At 39.4% G+C, this 18,366-nt stretch overlaps 1 protein-coding gene and 1 pseudogene across 1 annotated transcript; one reads left to right on the top strand and one right to left on the bottom strand.

Annotated features, from left to right (window-relative positions):
- Positions 1-6,379: 6,379 nt before the first annotated feature.
- Positions 6,380-7,161, bottom strand: LOC118719978 (annotated as a pseudogene).
- A 1,801-nt stretch (positions 7,162-8,962) lies between these two features.
- LOC118719979 (cytochrome c oxidase subunit 7B, mitochondrial) lies at positions 8,963-14,300 on the top strand. The gene is made up of 3 exons (XM_036439866.2): positions 8,963-9,123; positions 11,004-11,128; positions 14,100-14,300. The coding sequence occupies exons 1-3, from the start codon at positions 9,084-9,086 to the stop codon at positions 14,172-14,174; spliced, it is 240 nt and encodes a 79-aa protein (XP_036295759.1). The 5' UTR covers positions 8,963-9,083; the 3' UTR covers positions 14,175-14,300.
- Positions 14,301-18,366: the final 4,066 nt, after the last annotated feature.

The following is an 18,366-nucleotide window of genomic DNA, read 5'->3' as shown; positions in this document are numbered from 1 at the left end:
CGCCCTCTAACGACGGCTCACTTCTGATTGGTTCCCGTCAGCCAATAGGAAAAGGACAATCTGGAGGTTTGCCATTGGCCCGCTGGGACGCGGCCTCGCCCCTTTTTTTTTTTTTTTTTCGCCCCTTTCATTTATGGAAGAAGCGCTTCGTGGCATTTGAAACGCGCATGCGCAGTTGTGAGGCTTTGCGGCTTTTCAGAGGCCAAGATGGCTTAAGCTTAATAAAATGGGGTTGTAGCAAAATTGGATCTAGCCATACGATGGATAGGATCTTAGTTCCTCATTCTACCACCAAATTATTTCAAATCAAAATAATAATTTTAAAAAGAAGGAAAGTCATGTATGGGAGTGTGTGGGGGCAATGGTAAGATATGTACACATATAATGCCTTAATAAAAAAAAGAAAAAAAGAAGAAGGAAAGTGCTCCAGTGTTAAGCTATAATCAAGAGGTCACGGTTCGATTCCAGGTCTGGGCACACCTAGTTGGGGGAGGAGGGGCATTCAGGAAACTGTGGATCAATGATTCTCGTCATTTATGTTTCTCTCTCTCCTTTCCTCTCTCTAAAAAAAAAAAAAATCAATATATATATTAAAAGCAGGAAAGCAAAATATATACTGAAGGAGATTTTTAAAAAATATTTTTATTGATTTTTTTACAGAGAGGAAGGGAGAGAGATAGAGAGCTAGAAACATCGATGAGAGAGAAACATCAGATCAGCTGCCTCCTGCACACCCACCAATGGGGATGTGCCCGCAACCAATGTATTACACACCCTTGACCGGAATCAAACTTGGGACCTTTTAGTCTGCAGGCTGATGCGCTATCTACTGAGCCAAACCGGCTTCAGCTGAGGGAGATTTTTAAAAGTAAACAACTAAGTGCTCTTTGAATACTTTCTGTGTCCCAGGAACTTGCTGAAAAGAGCAGATATCAAAGTCATTTTTAAATGTTTTGTTTATTCATTACAATTTTAAAGTTAAAGTTCTTATTGTTAGGACTGTAGGGCAATTCAATCCTTAAGGACCATTTGTAATCTTCCTGCCACAGGAGAACAAAAGACGAAGAAAACTCGCTGAACACCAAGAGTGAGAACATACAAGGAATAGAAATGTCCTACAGTGAACTCATAAAACTCAACAAAAGGAAGATAAACAACCCAATCAAAAACTGGGCAATGAACCTGAATAGACACTTTTCAAAAGAAGACAGAAAGAAGACCAAGAGACACATGAAAACATGCTCAAAGTCACTAATCATCCAAGAGATGAAAATCAAAACAACAATGAGGTACCATCTCACACCTGTCATTATGGCTATCATCAACAAATCAACAAAAGACAAGTGCTGGTGAGGATGTGGAGAAAAAGGAACCCTTATGCACTGCTGGTGGGAATGCAGACTGGTGCAGGCACTGTGGAGAACAGTATAGAGTTTCCTCAAAAACCAAAAATGGAACTCCCATTTGACCCAGTGATCCCACTCCTAGGAATATATCCCAAGAAACTAGAAACACCAGTTAGAAAGGACATATGCACCCCTATGTTCATAGCAGCACAATTTATAATAGCTAAGTTTTAGAAACAGCCTAAGTGCCCATCAGCAGATGAGTGGGTTAAAAACCTGTGGTACATCTACACAATGGAATACTACACTATGGTAAAAAAAAGTTCTTACCATTTGCAACAACATGGATGGACCTGGAGGGCATTATGCTAAGTGAAATAAGCCAGGCAGAGAAAGATAAACATCATATGATCTCACTCATTTATGGAATATAATGAACAACATAAACTGATGAACAAAAACAGATCCAGAGACCGAGAAACATCGATCAGAACGTCAAACCTAAGGGAAGGTAGGGGAGGGTGGGGGTAAGGGGGAGAGATTGACCAAAGGACTGTATGCATGCATATAAGCCTAACCAATGGACACAGACAACAGGGGAGTGAGGGCATGAGAAGGGGCTAGGGAGGTAATGGGGGAATAAAGACACATATGTAACACCATAATCAATAAAGAAATTTTTTTTTCTGAAGGCACCTGATTGTACGTCTGCATTCCATCTACATTTCAAGCCCACCAGCTCAACCTCCAGACCCACTGAAGGCAAGTTTCCCACCAGGGACAGTGTATAAGGAAGAAACTCCAGCTCCTGGGTGTTGCCATCATATACCCAATGTCTCAGTGCTGTGCAGTCCTTCTCTTTGGATATCCCATCTCCCATCCCCTTTCCTTAAATAAATTCAATATTCTTTTATCACACTTATTACTTGAGGCATCAACAGGGACTTAAATTTTAGGTTATATGGAGAAAATGCCTTTTTAAATTTATTTTGTTTGGCGGATGGGAGCAAAACTAAGGTTGTAAGGAAGCACTTCTGTTTTTTTAGTTATTTGTGTCATAACTTTCATCAAACATTCAATTCCCCTATCTAAAACATAATAGAAACCCTACATAGCTGAAGAAGTTTCCATTTATTTGGCCCAGGTATGTTTATCATAGTAGGTTGTAAAACTGGGATGATTTTAATAGGGAATAATAATATATTCAAGAGGAAAAACACTAACAATAAAAACAATTACCTGTAATTTAGATTTATTTTGATAATGTGGAACATCATCCGACTATTCTTGTAGGCTCTGCTGGGAAACTCAGGCACAAAGAGGAAAATAATGTCGTTATGTTGAAGAGTCAAGAAGGTGAGTATGGAAAAGAAAATAGCTGGTTTTGAAGTGAAGAGGTACTATCAAGCCCTAGCTGGTTTGGCTCAGTGAATAGAACATTAGCCTACAGACTTAAGGGTCCCGGGTTAAATTCTGGCCAAGGGCACATGCCCAGGTTGTGGGCTTGATCCCCAGTAGGGGGCGTGCAGGAAGCAGACAATCAACGATTCTCTCTCGTCATTGATGTTTCTATCTCTCTCCCTCTCAGAAATCAATAATAATGTATTTTTTAAAAAAGAGATGTAGCCGAAACCAGTTTGGTTCAGTAGTAGAGCGTCGGTCTGTGGACTGAAAGGTCCCAGGTTCGATTCTGGTCAGGGGCATGTACGTTGTTTGTGGGCACATCCCTGGTAGGGGGTGTGCAAGAGGTAGCTGGTTGGTGTTTCTCTCTCATTGACGTTTCTAGCTCTCTATCTCTCTCCCTTCCTCTCTGTAAAAAATCAGTAAAAATATATTTTAAAAAAAGACATGTAATGAGAGTTATTTTAAAAATTAAAAATGTTTACAGACATTCAAAATAAGAAAAATACAACGAGACATCAGTATGATTCCATTTATATGATATTCTGGAAAAGGCAAACTCATAGGAAAAGAACAGATCAGTGGTTATCAGGCTGGAGGTTGGAAGAGGGGCCACATATATTTGTGATTTGAAACTGTTCTGTCCTTAATTGTTGGAGTGGTTACACACTTCTATGCATTGTCAAAACTTGCAGAACTGTACACCAAAACAGAGCAAGTTTTACTGCATGTAAATTTGACATATAAAAAGTAAGGTAAGCCGAAACCAGTTTGGCTCAGTGGTTAGAGCATCGGCCTGTGGACTGAAAGGTCCCAGGTTCGATTCCGGTCAAGGGCATGTACCTTGGTTGTGGGCACATCTGCTCAATGTTTTTCTCTCATCTATGTTTCTAGCTCTCTGTCTCTCTCCCTTCCTCTCTGTAAAAAATCAATTAATATATATATATATTTAAAAGTAAGGTAAGTTTTTAAAGTATACAAAGACATTTACTATCTCACTCGGCAAAATTCAGTAGAAGCTCTTATCAAGGCTGTGGGGAAACTGACACCCTTATACATTGCTGGTGGGAATGAAAGTGCTACATCTATGAAAGGTAATTTGGCAATATCTAAAAAAATGCAAATGCATTTACCCTTTTTTTTTTTAATCATAACCTGGGGATATTTTTTCATTGATTTTTAAAGACAGTGGAAGGGACAAACCAGACAGAGCATAGACCAAGAGAAGTTAAAGACCCCATACTGCCTGGAATAAAGGAACTGTTCAGAGTGCGTTACAGACTATGAGAGAGCAAATAGGCATGTCTTGTCTCTGCATGGAAGAATCCAGTGGCTCAGACTGACACGTGATCAGTGCTTTAAGCAGGGAAAGGGTCAGGAGAGAGAAGAGGACAAGGACACAGAGGAAATGGGAAGAGAAGAAGTTCTTTAAAAAAAAAATACATTGTAATGATTTTACAGAGAGGAAGGGAGAGGTATAGAGAATCAGAAATATTAATGAGAAACAGAGATCAGCTGCCTTCTACACAACCCCCACTAGAGATGATCCTGCAACCAAGATACATGCCCTTAATCAGAATCGAACCCAGGACCCTTTAGTCTGAGGGCCAATGCTCTATCCACTGAGCCAAACCAGTTAGGGCAGAAAATTCTAACTTAAAGTTTTAAAGGCTCTGTCCCCTCTATTCCAGAGAGAGAGAGAGAGAGAGAGAGAGAGAGAGAGAGAGAGAGAGATAACTAAAATAGTCAGATACAATGAAATATTATTCAGCTTTTTAAAGGAAGGAAATCCTGTAATTTACAACAGAATGGTTGGACCTGGAAGACATTATGCTAAGTACAGAAAGACAAATACTGCATGATGTCACTTACATGTGAAATCTTAAAAATTAACATTTATAGAAACCAAGAGTTTGGTGGTTATGGTGGGGGCTGAAGGTTGAGGGAAATGGGGCGATGTTGGTCAGAAGATATAAAGTTTCAGTTAACAGATGAATAAGTTCTAAAGATTTTAATAAACAACATGCTGACTACAGTTATTTTTAAAAATATATATTTTATTGATTATGTACAGAGAGGAAGGGAGAGAGATAGTTAGAAACATCGATGAGAGAGAGTCATCGATCAGTTGCCTCTTGCACACCCCCTACTTGGGATATGCCCACAACCAAGGTACATGCCCTTGACCGGAATCGAACCCGGGACCTTTCAGTCCCCAAGCCGACGCTCTATCCATTGAGCCAAACCGGTTTCGGCCTGACTACAGTTATTAATACTGTATTGTACCCCTAGCCAGTTTTGCTCAGTGGATAGAGCATTGGCCTTCGAACTGAACGGTCCTAGGTTCAATTCCAGTCAAAGACACATGCCCAGGTTGTGGGCTCGATTCCCAGTAGGAGGCATGCAGGAGGCAGCCAGTCAAAGATTCTCTCTTATCCCGAAGTTTCTATCTCTCTCTCCCTTCCTCTCTGAAATAAATAGAAATATATTTTAAAAGTATCTATTTAAGTCCTTTGCCCATTTTTGATTGGATTATCTTTCTTTTGTTAAGTCGTATGAGTTCCCTGTAAATTTTGGAGATTAAACAGTAAGAAGTTTCCTCAAAAAACTAAAAATGGAACTCTCATTTGACCCAGTAATCCCACTTTTAGGAATATATCCCAAGAAATCAGAAATGCCAATCAGAAAGGATATATGCACTCCTATGTTCATAGCAGCAAAATTTACCAAAATATTCTGAAAACTACCTAATTGTTCAATTATAGGAGACTGATTGTTGTTCATTAAAATAAATCAGAATGGAATATAACCTATTTGATTAATAAATCCATACTGATAATGAATAAATAGAAAAGATAAATTTTATCTGTACAGTTGAACATACACCATTAAATATAGAAAGAATAATAAAAAATAACCTTTGCCTAGCCAGTTTGGCTCAGTGGATAGAGCGTTGGCCTTTGGACTCAAGGGTTCCAGGTTCAATTCCGGTCAAGGGCACATGCCCAGGTTTTGGGTTCAATCCCTGGTGGAAGGCGTGCAGGAGGCAACCTATCAATGATTCTCATCATTGAGGTTTCTATCTCTCCCTTCCTCTTTGAAATCAATAAAAACATATATATAGAAAGAAAATAATCTTTTATGTAATTTTCAAACTAATAATCAATTTAGGCAAAAATCATCAATGGATACAAAAACTAGTGGGTGAAAGTTTGACAAATAAAGAAAATTAAATAAAGACAAAAAAGAAAATTTGATGAAGAACAGGATATTTACATATTTTCTATGTAGTCTTCATGTTATCTTTTTAAAATAAATATATTTTATTAATTTTTTACAGAGAGGAAAGGGAGAAGGATAGAGGTAGAAACATCAATGAGAGAGAAACATCGATCAGCTGCCTTCTGCACACCCCCTACTTGGATGTGCCTGCAACCAAGGTACATGCCCTTGACCAGAATCGAACCTGGAACCTTTCAGTCCGCAGGCTGACGTTCTATCCACTGAGCCAATCCGTTTCGGCCATGTTATCTTTTAATTACAAGGGAAAAATAGTAATTTTATAGTGTAGGAACTTGAAGCCCCCTTCTTCAACAAAATTATTATTATCATTATTATTAATAATATTATTATTATTTTTTGAAGTGAGCATTTATTTGCACAATTACATGCGGACAAAACCCAGAAGAGGGGAGCAGGCCTCGCATTTGCACCCCAGTGCAATCGTTGGTCACACTACCAGCACAAAGCGAGACACACAAAGGGGCTACTATCTGCGATGATCTGTCAGAGGTGGCAAAGGTGAGGGTGCAGGCGATGCTGCTGCTACTCGTCCTCGTCAGAAGACTCTCAAATGTGCAGGCCATGAAGTAAGGGTCGGGTCTCTTGGGGACAAGGGCATGCCCCGGTCTCACAATCTCAAAACCCATACAGCTGAAGGTAAGGAGCAAAGCGGCTTTGTCATCACGGTTCTTGTGGAAGCAAATGAAGACAGGGACAGCATGCAGCTGCTCCTCTGCAAACTGCAAAGCTGTCTTTGCTCCCCTCTGGCAGAGCTCCGCCTGGGATCTCCATGTAGAGGCAGCTGCTGCTCAGCACTGCTCTTTAGATACCGTGTTTGGCATCTGTGAACCTGGTCTGGATTGAGAATTCTCGTCTTGTACTGGATTTGGAGGTACATATTAGACATTAGTTCCTCTGTTACATTCAGCCTATTATCAGAGTAAAATAAATTAGCTGAAATATTGCGATCCCTCTGACTATTCCCTGGCGTGAATGGTGGCGCTGTGTTTATTCCCTTCCTTCTCTCCGGCGAAACAGTGGCTGTTGAGGATCCGCTGCAGGGAGGATTTCACCATCCGCCGGCTGGGCTCTGAAACCAGGAAAACCTCCGCTGTGCCTCTCCACGTCTCTGTCGCTGCTCGCCATTCACCTTCAACCAAATTATTAAAGGTGGCATTACCAATTTAATATTACTTGCTTCCTATTAAGATGCCCTAAGGAGACACATCTGTTATGTAGCATTCCTTCCAGAGATACATAAACTGAATCTAATTATGAGGCAACATCAAAACATACAATTTGAGGGAACTTTTACAAAGTAACTGTCTTGTACTCTTCAAAAATATGACAGAGCACAGACCTGTGTGGCATCAGAAGTTCAGTTACCAATCCTTGCACTTAGAATTATCTGATCTTGGTCTTTTAGAAGTCATTGAAGGATTCTTTACCACATTTACTTCATATGTAAAACTGCAAGAATAAAAGTTAGTGAGAAATAAATTAATGCCATAAAAGACAGAGAAATGCTGAGGAACTGTTCAATTTAAGCACTGTGTTGTACTTGAAATTATTTAAATAAATAAAAAAAATTAAAAAAAAGCTTAAAAAATAAAAAGTAAAAGGAGACTAAAGATACATGACAACTAAATTCAATACAAGGACCTGGGTTGAATTCTGGATGAAAACATTGGAACAACTGGTAAAATTGGAATATAAGCTATAATAGTATTGATATTATATCATTATGACGATTTCTGAATTTGATAACTGTACTGTGTTTATGTAAGAGAATATCTTAGTTTTACAAAATGAACCCTGATGTATTAATGGGTAAAGGCCATGCATGCATGTTATTCTCAAATGGTTCAGAAAAAAAAGCAAATATACGCATAAACACACATATATTTATACAGGGTGCTCCCCAAAATGTATATACACTTTGAATAATTATTAATTCAAATGGGTTAAATCGGAAAAGAAAGAAACATTAATTGAACTATCAGCTGTTAAAGTGTGTACAGTATACATTTTTGGGACATCCTATATATATATGTGTTTATGTATAAAAATTCCAAAAGAGAACATATGTGGCAAAATATTAACAAGTTTGGGGGGGTGGGGAATTGGAATGGGGGTTTGAGGATAAATATGTGATACCTTAATCAATAAAGAAATTAATAAAAAAAGTTTAAAAAATATTAACAAGTTTTGTATCTTGGTAATGTGTATACAGGAATTCTTCCCCCTCAATGTTTTATTATGAAAATTTCCAAACATAAATAAAAAGTGGCTCTAGCCGGTATTCTACGTGGTTAGCGCACCGGCCAGGGCACACCCAAGGGTTTCTTGTTGGATTCTGGGTCCTGGTTGAGACGCATGCGGGAGACAACCAATATGTATCTACCTCCCTCCCTCCCACTTTCTCTAAAAAGCAATGGAAAAAATATCCTCCGGTGAGAATTAACAAAGATGAAAGAATTTCACGCTGAACACTCACCAAGTTTCTATAATGAAGTTACGTTTGGTTCATCAAAAATGTATTCACGAATTATGGATTATTTTTACTATTTTTGCAACTTTTCTCTACATTTGAAATTATTTCAAAAGTAAAAGTTAAATGACTTAGTATCTACGGTAATAATAGGAGACAAAAAAAAATCAAAGTGAAGGAAGTTTGGGGGGAACTGAAAGAACTAGTGTGGAGCAAGACACAAGCTCAAGCCTCTGAAGCTGGTGCCTCTGACCACTCAGTAACATCAGTGCTTTAGCGCTCCTCTATAGGGTCCTAAACCTGGCTTCCAGGTTGGGGGAGGGGTGTAACGTAAGTAATTTATAAAGCGTGAAACTACATTTCCCAAAAGGCCTTTATCTTTCCGTGTTTTGAAGAGGTTACAATGCTATAGGTTTTCACAGGTCTCGCGAGATTTCAGTAGATCTCATTAACGTGCCCTCCTGAAAGCCATTTTGTTTTTCAGATTTCTTCGCAAGGGTACTTGACTCCAAGTTCCAACTACCGGCCGCTGCAGTTGCTGCAGTGCTGTCCTCAGCTTCACGATGTTTCCGTTGGCCAAAAACGCGCTAAGCCGTCTCCCAGGTGAGCTTAAATTGTGATCAAATCATTTCCAAAGGGCCTTTTATCCATTTGTCCTCGTGGTCGCTTCTGCCCTTTCCCTCTCCCCGCTTCCCGACCTTCTAAGTGCTTCCTCTCCGAACTAATTGGGAAGATATCCTTAGCATTAACTTAATCACCGATTGTTTCTGTTACTGGAGTTAAAAGCCTAGCTCTGCTTTTTAATTATTCAATAGTAACTTATGATTTCAGGGAAGAACACGTTTGGCGGACACCTCTTGTTCCTTAAGTAATTTTGTTAATTTCAGCTTTGGGGGCACATTTATCCCTCCTCCCACATAGAAGAGCGTCCTGTCCAATTCCTACAACCAAAATGGAGGAAGCGGTAAATCTAGGTCTTTATCTGGTTTCCTCACAGGGAGACAACTTAAATGGTAGCCCGCGGTTTTTGTTATTTGTAGATCATTTTTAAAAACATATTTTATTGATTTTGTACAGAGAGGAAGGGAGAGAGAGAGAAATATAGATGAGAGGGAGTCATCGATCAGCTGCCCCTTGCACACAGCTTACTGGGGATATGCCCGCAACCAAGGTACATGCCCTTGACCGGAATCGAACCCGAGACCCTTCAGTCCCCAAGCCGACGCTCTATCCATTGAGCCAAACCAATTTCGGCTTGTAGATCATTTTTTTATGTAAAAGTTAGGAAGGTACAGGGAAATTTTGAAACCTGTATCACGTATTTAGAATGCGCTTGGAGAGAGGAAAGTCATTTCCATGATTGATTTGCACTGAAGGTGACCTTGTGTAAAGTGAGTAGTTTTTTTGTTTGTCTTGTTTTTACAATGAAAGTGGTAATTTTGCTCAAAAACCTTTACCTCAACCCAAACAGTGGCCCTCCATAATCCTTTTGGTTTTATCCCTTATTGCTTGTCTATGCACCTCATTTGTCCTTTAACCAAATTAACTACTTTTCTAGTACACTGGCCTTTTCTGTCTGCCTTTTCAGATTCCCCTTTCCCACATCTACATAACTAAATCCTAACTGCTATTCATAGTGTTTAATTAACATTCGACTTCCTTGTATTATAGTGATTGGTGTCTACATGCCTAATATCCTACTTTAAACCTGAGGACAGAATCTGTGTCTTACACATTTTCATATACCCCATTTCCTTTAGCATGGTAATGTATTAATTAGTATTTATTTTAAAAACCAAGACTAGTTTTTGGAGTTTTGGGGGGCAGTTTTAAGGTCATGAACATTTAGTGTGCTTTAATTTGAAGTTCACTTTTAATTTACTTACCCTTTTATGATAAGTTGTTGAGCACTGTTGAATAAACGAGTGAAAATTTGTCATAAATACTCAAATTAATGAATATGAGCCAAGTTTCAGCTGTGATACAAATACCAGTTTGTAAAGAATATTATTGACATCACCTGTTCTTTTTATTTCCCCCCAAGTATTTTTAATTGAGCAATTAATTTAAATTTTTTACTATGTTTTTATTACTGACACTGTTACATTTCCCCTCCCTTGCCCACCTCCGCCCAGATTCTGCCTCCCTTCACTCCCTGTTTTATTATGAAAACTTTCAAACATATAGAAAAGTTGGAACAATTATATGATAAATATTCACATATGCACAACATAGATTCTACAATGAACATTTTGCTCTATTTGTTTTGTCATTTATCTATTCATCTGTCAATTCATCTTATTTCTGATGCCTTTTGAAGTAAGATAGCTTTTAGCTTCAATATGTTTTAACATTTATTGAACTGCATAATACATAGAGTTAATTGATACTGTAACAGGCTTTCCTGTTTACAGTATCAATTACATACATTCTCTTTTTCTGATAATTCATAAATATAATTCTGTATATTTTTTTTCTTTAAGTTCGAAGCATTCAGCAAACAATGTCAAGGCAGATTCACCAGAAGAGGACACCTGATTTCCATGACAAATATGGCAATGCTATTTTAGCTAGTGGAGCCACCTTTTGTGTTGCTACATGGACCTATGTAAGTACTGTTGATTGATAATTTCTGGTTTAGATATTTTTCATTTCCATTTAGCTCATGTATTCAAAGTATTTTCATATAGTAGAATACATTTCTACTTAGGAGGGACTTTAGAGATTTTCTAATGTAATCACACCCACCAGTGCAGGAATTTCTCAATATTTAGCATTCAACCATCATCCTGTTCCTTTTTTGTATGTTTGTTAATTATTAACTGAAGATATTTTTCCATTGATTTTTTTTTCCCCATTGATTTTTTAGTAAAAGGCGAAAGATTTATGCGATCTGAAGAGAAACCAGAGCATCCCCCCAATTGATTTTTTAAAGAGAATGAAAAGGAGAGGGCGAGACAGAGAGAGAGAAACATCGATGTGAGAGAGACACATCGACCAGTTGCTTCCCACAGGAACCCGGACAAGGACCAGACACTCTATCCACTGAACCAAACAGGCCAAGGCCATCATCTGTTCTTAACATTTCCAGTAACAAGTTGCTTACTGGATCATAAGGCAGCCCTTTCTGTGTTGTATAACTGTTTTATTTAAAAAAAATATTTTTATTGATTTTAAAGAAAGAGGAAAGGAGAGAGATAGAAACATCAATTACCTGCCTACCGCACACTCCCTACTGGGGATTGAGCTGGCAACCTTGGCATGTGCCCTGACAGGGAATAGAACCTATGATCTCCTCATAGATTGATGCTCAACCATTGAACTACCCTAGCTAGGCATTGTATAGCTGTTTTAAAAGGATTGTATATTGAGTTAAAATCTGCCTCCTGCATATTCTGCCAATCATTTCATTGCAACACAAGGATTCTGATCTTATTTCCATGTATTAACCATTAGATATTAGGAAAAATTGCTATCATGTATCCTGGATCTTCTCTTTCAGATTAAATACCCTTAGTTCTCTCAGTCAGTTTTTTGTTATATGGTTTCCAGGGTTTTCACCATCTTGGGTCACCTTCCTTCACTGAATTAGTTTTTCTTCTAAAATTCTGCCCTCAGAACTGAGTACAGTATTTATGATGGATGAGATAAAAAATTACTTGCTTTCAATATTTAATTTTAAAAAAATATATTTTATTGATTTTTTACAGAGAGGAAGGGATAGGGATAGAGAGCTAGAAACATCGATGAGAGAGAAACATAGACCAGCTGCCTCCTGCACTCCCCCCACCGGGGATGTGCCTGCAACCAATGCACATGCCCTTGACTGAAATTGAACCTGGGACCCTCCAGTCCGCAGACCAATGCTCTATCCACTGAGCCAAACCGGTTTTGGCAACAATATTTAATTTTTTTTTACATCATACATTTAACAACCTACTTACTAGTTATTGAACTTGCTGATTAAAAGTAGGAGTCTTAAAGTTATAATTAATATATAAGTTGATCTTATTTAATCTTATTGTTCGTTTTATTTTTTGTTTTTTACTTGTTAATCTTCACCTGAGGATATTTTTCCATTGATTGATAGAGTGGAAAGGAGGGGGAGAGACACAAGGAGAGATGTGAGAGAGAGACATTGACTGGTTGCTTCCTGCACGCGCCCCAGTCAGGACCTGGGATCTAGCTGCAACCTGTATGAGCCTTAGGTCTGTGGGCTGATGCTCTATCCACTGAGCCAAACTGGATAGGACTGACTTTAATTTTTAAAAATATATTTTTATTGATTTCTTTTTTAAGAAAGAGAGAGATACAACATGGATGAGACTGGCTGCCTCCAGCACACCTCCTACTGGGGATGGAGCCAGCAACTTGGGTAATGTGCTCTGACCCAGAATGGAACTGGTGGCCTCTTAGTGCATAAGATGACACTCAATCACCTCAGCCACACCAGCCTGGCTCTATAAGTTGATTTGGCTCAGTGGATAGAGCGTCAGCCTGTAGACTGAAGGGTCCTGGGTCCAATTCTGGTCAAGGGCACATGCCCGGGTTGAGGGCTCAATCCCCAGTGTGGGGCTGTGCAGGAGGCAGCTGATCAATGATTCTTTCTCATCATTGATGTTTATATCTCTTTCTCCCTGTCCCTCTCTGAAATCAATACAAATTGATAAAAATTGTTTGCCTTAATAAACAAAGATACTTTAGTAAGCCTTTTTCATTCTTGTTTTGATCTTCCCAAAATTGGATATACTATTAAAATGTGAGTGTATTCAATTAGAAGAAACAGATGTTGAACAAATGTGTTATTGCAGCACTTTGGAGGTGAAGTCCTTTATGAAGGGCTATTATAGAAGTGGTCCTACGCAGCTGGTGGTTACTGTATTGGTCGATGCTGATTTAGAACATTTTCTTCATATCAGGAAGTTCCGTTGAACAGCATTGCTCTAGAGCAGTGTTTCCCAAAGTGTGGTACGTGTACCCCCAGGGGTAGGGGAAGAGTTTGGTGGGGGTACGCCTTGCACCTGAGTTTGGTGGGGATATGCACTGCACTGTGCTTAGCTGCGCCTAATTCTACGTTCTCATGAGTACGAGGGGTACTCAGCATTACGAAAATTATAGAAGGGGTACACATTTGTCAAAAGTTTGGGAAATGCTGCCGAAACCAGTTTGGCTCAGTGGATAGAGCGTCGGTCTGCGGACTGAAGGTTCCCAGGTTCGATTCCGGTCAAGGGCATGTACATTGGTTGTGGGCACATCCCCGGTGGGTGGTGTGCAGTAGGCAGCTGGTCGATGTTTCTCTCTCATCGATGTTTCTAGCTCTCTCTATCCCTCTCCCTTCCTCTCTGTGAAAATACAATAAAATATATTTTAAAAAAAAGTTTGGGAAACACTGCTCTAGAGAATTAGTACAGCAATTAGAGGAGGGCATTATGTGGAGGGCACTATATCCCAAAGAGTTTCTATTTGTTTTTCACTTATAATAGCAGAATACCTTTGACACTTTTAAGAAATAGTCTCTAAGGGAGAGTAGGCCCTGGTTTAAACATGTATAACTGACAGTTGTTGTTTTTTAATTACAGACAGCAACACAAATTGGAATAGAATGGAACCTGTCCCCTGTTGGCAGAGTCACCCCAAAGGAATGGAGAGATTAGTAATCATCCCAAAGTTGGTGTGATAATGAATTATTTAAAACCAACTCATGATTGATGGCAAGTGAAAGCAATGTATACCTATTAAAATATGGCATGAATGGAGAAATAAAATACATTTGAAACCTTTATTGTAGGTTTGTTTGTTTCTTTTGTGAATGAAAGCAAGCTTGATCACTTTTCATTTATTTAAACTTTGTGTTAATAAAATAAAAATGCTGTACAACTTCATAAATAGCTTTTCTCATATGAGGTAGTGTGAAAAGGAAAACTTGGCTATCACCTTGAAGTCAACTTTATAGTAGGCTGAAATTATAGTTCATGAATAAGTGATCACAGAATTATTTTAGGTCAACTTTGAGCTAAAATTTGATGTCCACATCTTGGTTATGCCTACTACTTTCTACCTTCTATTTATGTTTATATTTGGAATTTGCATTATTTATTCCTTTTCATTTCTGCCAAGAGAATTTAGGGTGCCACTGGACCAAAGGTAAGAATGGCCTATCAAATGAACTTGGTTCCTGTGACACATTTATCTAAATTAGATCTTTTTTAAACTTTATCTTTGTTGTTGAAAGTATTACAGATGTTCCCTTTTCCCTCATTGATCCCTTCAGTCCTGCTTAATTGGGTTTTTAGATTTTTCTGCATTTTTATCTGAGATGTTTATGATATTTTAAAAAGGATCTGTTAAATACAGTTTTTCACTTCTCTACTATCAGTGACCTCTGCTGTTGGCTTTCTGTAACTATACTAACTTTTGAGTTTTGATCCTGAATTCATTATTACACTAGATTTTATATGTAAGCTGTTAACTGAAGAAGACATATTTACAACATGCTTTATTGCTTCTTGATCAAAGGCTGTAAAGTAAGCCTCAGGAAGTAGCTTGTTGATATAGCTCAAGTAAGTAGAAAATTGAATTTCAGAAAATAAGTGGCTTTTAGGAATCTCCAAATTTACCTGATCTAGATAAGGATTTACACTTAACCAAACAGTTGAAATATTTTTATATGAAATACAGGCAGACCTTGTAGGTGCTGCATGTTCAGTTCCAGACTACCACAATAAAGTGAATAATATGAATTTCTTGGTTTCCCAAGTGCACTTAAAAGGCATGTTTACACTGTACTGAAGTCTATTAAGTGCCATAACATGTCTAAAAAATGTACATATCTTTTTAAAAAAATATTTATGTATTGATTTCAGAGAAGAAAGGAGAGAGTGACAGAAATGTCAGTGATAAGAGAGAATCATTGTTTGGCCTCCTGCATGCTCCGCACTTAGGGATTGAGCTTGCACTTATTTATGCATTCATTGGTTGTTGTATGTGCCCTGACCAGGAATCAAACTGTGACCTCCTGGTGCATAGGTTGATGCTTAACCACTGAGCCATGCTGGCCAGGCCAAGAATCATTGGTTGGTTGCCTCCTGCATATATATCCCCTATTAGGGATTGAGCCTGCAATCTGGGCATGTGCCCTTAACCAGAAATGAACCTGGAACCCTTCAGTCTGCAGGTCGGTATTAACTATTGCTGGCCTTGGCGAGATAGCTCATTTGGTTAGAGTGTCATCCTGATACACCAAGGTACTGGGTTTGATCCCCAATCAGGTCACATACAACAACCAATGAATGCATAAATAAGTGGAACAACGTGTCTCCCTTCTCTCTCTAAAATAATTAAAAAAAAATACTTTATTGCCTTTACCATGTTAACTTTACTGGCCTTGCCTTGATGCTGACTGGTGCAATCAGGTAGAGGCACCTAAGTGGTTGGGAGCCAGTAGTCCTGGATTGTGAGTAGGGCCCCAGATTGGAGAGGGTGCAGGTTAGGCTGAGGGACATAGACCCCTGTGCAAAAATTTCATGCATCAGGCCTCTAGTTCTATAATAATAAAAGTGTAATATGCAAATCAACTGAACAGCAGAGCGACCTTCCGAATGACCATGATATAACATCCACTGGCGCCAGGTCAGCCAAGGCAGGTGTGATGTGATTGGTCAGGGGCCTGGCCATCGCCCCATGATTGCCCTGCAGAGGGAGGCCCGGGCCACCAACCAGTGGGTGGGCAGGGCTTACCTCTTTTTTCCTCCAACACTAAGTCAAGCCCCGCCATGCAGGGAGTGTGCCCTGAGTTCCCCTGTCAAGGCCCGCTGGGCAGGGAGCATGGGCCTCAGGTCCCACAACCTGGTGCTGGGGCATGGGGTCTGGTCTCAGGTCCCCTGTAAAGCCCCACCAGGTGGGGGGTGCATCCTCAGGTCCCTTCTGATTGCTTATTAAGGCTCTTTACGGGAACTCGGCCTCTGCTGTGGGCACGGCTATTTTTTTTTTTTTTAACTAAATTATTATCTGTGTGCATATCTTAATATTACCCTTCCTCCCATACATACCCTCCCTCCCCAGAGTTTTGTGTCCATTGGTTTTACTTCGGTTATCTGTTATCTCCCCCAGATCTCCCTCTCCTCCCCACTGTAATTTGGCAATCTGCTTGTTGCTTTACTGTCTCTATATCTATCTTTTGGTTCATCAGTTTAAAACGTTCTTTATTATCCATAAATGAATGAGGTCATGTGGTGTTTCTCTTTCATTGACTGGCTTGTTTCACTCAGCATGATGTTCTCCAATTCCATCCAGGTTGCTGCAAATGATGAGAATTCCTTTTTTAATGGCAGCATAGTATTCCATTGTGTAGATGTACCAAAGTTTTCTGATCCAATCATCTGCTGACGGGCATCTGCTGTTTCCAAATTTTAGCTATTGTAGATTGTGCTGCTATGAACATAGGGGTGCATATATCCTTTCTGATTGGTGTTTCTAGTTTCTTGGGATATAATCCTAGGAGTGGGATTACTGGGTCAAATGGGAGTTCCATTTTCAGTTTTTTGAGGAAACTACAATATATTGTTCTCCACAGTGGTTGTACCAGTCTGAATTCCCACCAGCAGGGGCACAGCCATCTTCTGTTATGGAATCCCTGCCTCTGCTGTGGGCGCAGACATCTTGTTATGGCATGATGCTCAATTTGCATATTCCCTCTTAATTAGCTAGGATAGCCAAGACATGGAAGCAAACCAAGTGTCCATCAATAGTTGAGTGGATAAAGAAGATGTGGTACACACTTTTTTTTTTTTTAATCATATTTTATTGATTTTTTACAGAGAAGAAAGGAGAGAGATAGTGAGCTAGAAACGTCGATGAGAGAGGAACATCGACCAGCTGCCTCTTGCACACCCCCTACCGGGGATGTGCCCGCAAACAACATACATGCCCCTGACCGGAATCGAACCTGGGACCTTTCAGTCTGCAGACCGACGCTCTACCACTGAGCCAAACCGGTTTCAGCGATGTGGCACACACTTTAACAATTGGTAACTCACTTAATTTTGAAAATGAACTGAATGGTAATAAACACTGACTTTATAATCATTCTAAGTGTGTATACATTTTTGGGACACCCTGTATACAATGGAATACTACGCAGCTGAAAAAAAGGAATCTTACCTTTTGAAATAGCATGGATGGACCGAGAGGGTATTATGCCAAGTGAAATTAGAGAAAGACAAATACTGTATGATTTCACTTATATGTGGATTCTAATGAGTAAAATAAACAAAATAGAAACACACTCATAAATACAGAGAACAGACTTGTTAGAGGGAAGAGGAGTTTGGGAACTGGATGAAAAAGGTGAAGAGATTAAGCAGTACAAATTGGTAGTTGCAGAAGAGTCACAGAGATATAGATTACAACATGGGGAATATGGTCAGTAGTGTCATGATAACTATATATAGGGCTTGAGGTAGTGGGGGGACCACTCTGTAAATGCATAATTCTCTGACCACTTTGCTGTACATCTGAAGTTGGTACAGAAAAATATTGACCTAGCTGGTTTAGCTCAGTGGATAGAGTGTCGGCCTATGGACTTAAGGGTCCTGGGTTTGATTCCGGTCAAGGACACATGCCTGGGTTGTGGGCTCAGTCCCCAGTAGGGGGCGTGCAGGAGGCGCCCAATCAATGATTCTCTCTCTCTCTCTTTTTTTTTAAAATATATTTTATTGATATTTTACAGAGAGGAGGAAGGGAGAGAGATAGAGAGCTAGAAACGTCGATGAGAGAGAAACATCGACCTACTGGGGATGTGCCCGCAACCAATGTACATGCCCTTGACCGGAATTGAACCCGGGACCT

The sequence above is a fragment of the Pipistrellus kuhlii genome, unplaced genomic scaffold, assembly GCF_014108245.1.
Source record: "Pipistrellus kuhlii isolate mPipKuh1 unplaced genomic scaffold, mPipKuh1.p scaffold_m20_p_16, whole genome shotgun sequence".
Taxonomy (NCBI): Eukaryota; Metazoa; Chordata; class Mammalia; order Chiroptera; family Vespertilionidae; genus Pipistrellus; species Pipistrellus kuhlii.
Note: the sequence above shows the minus strand (reverse complement) of the source record. Positions and strands in the feature narration are given on the sequence as shown.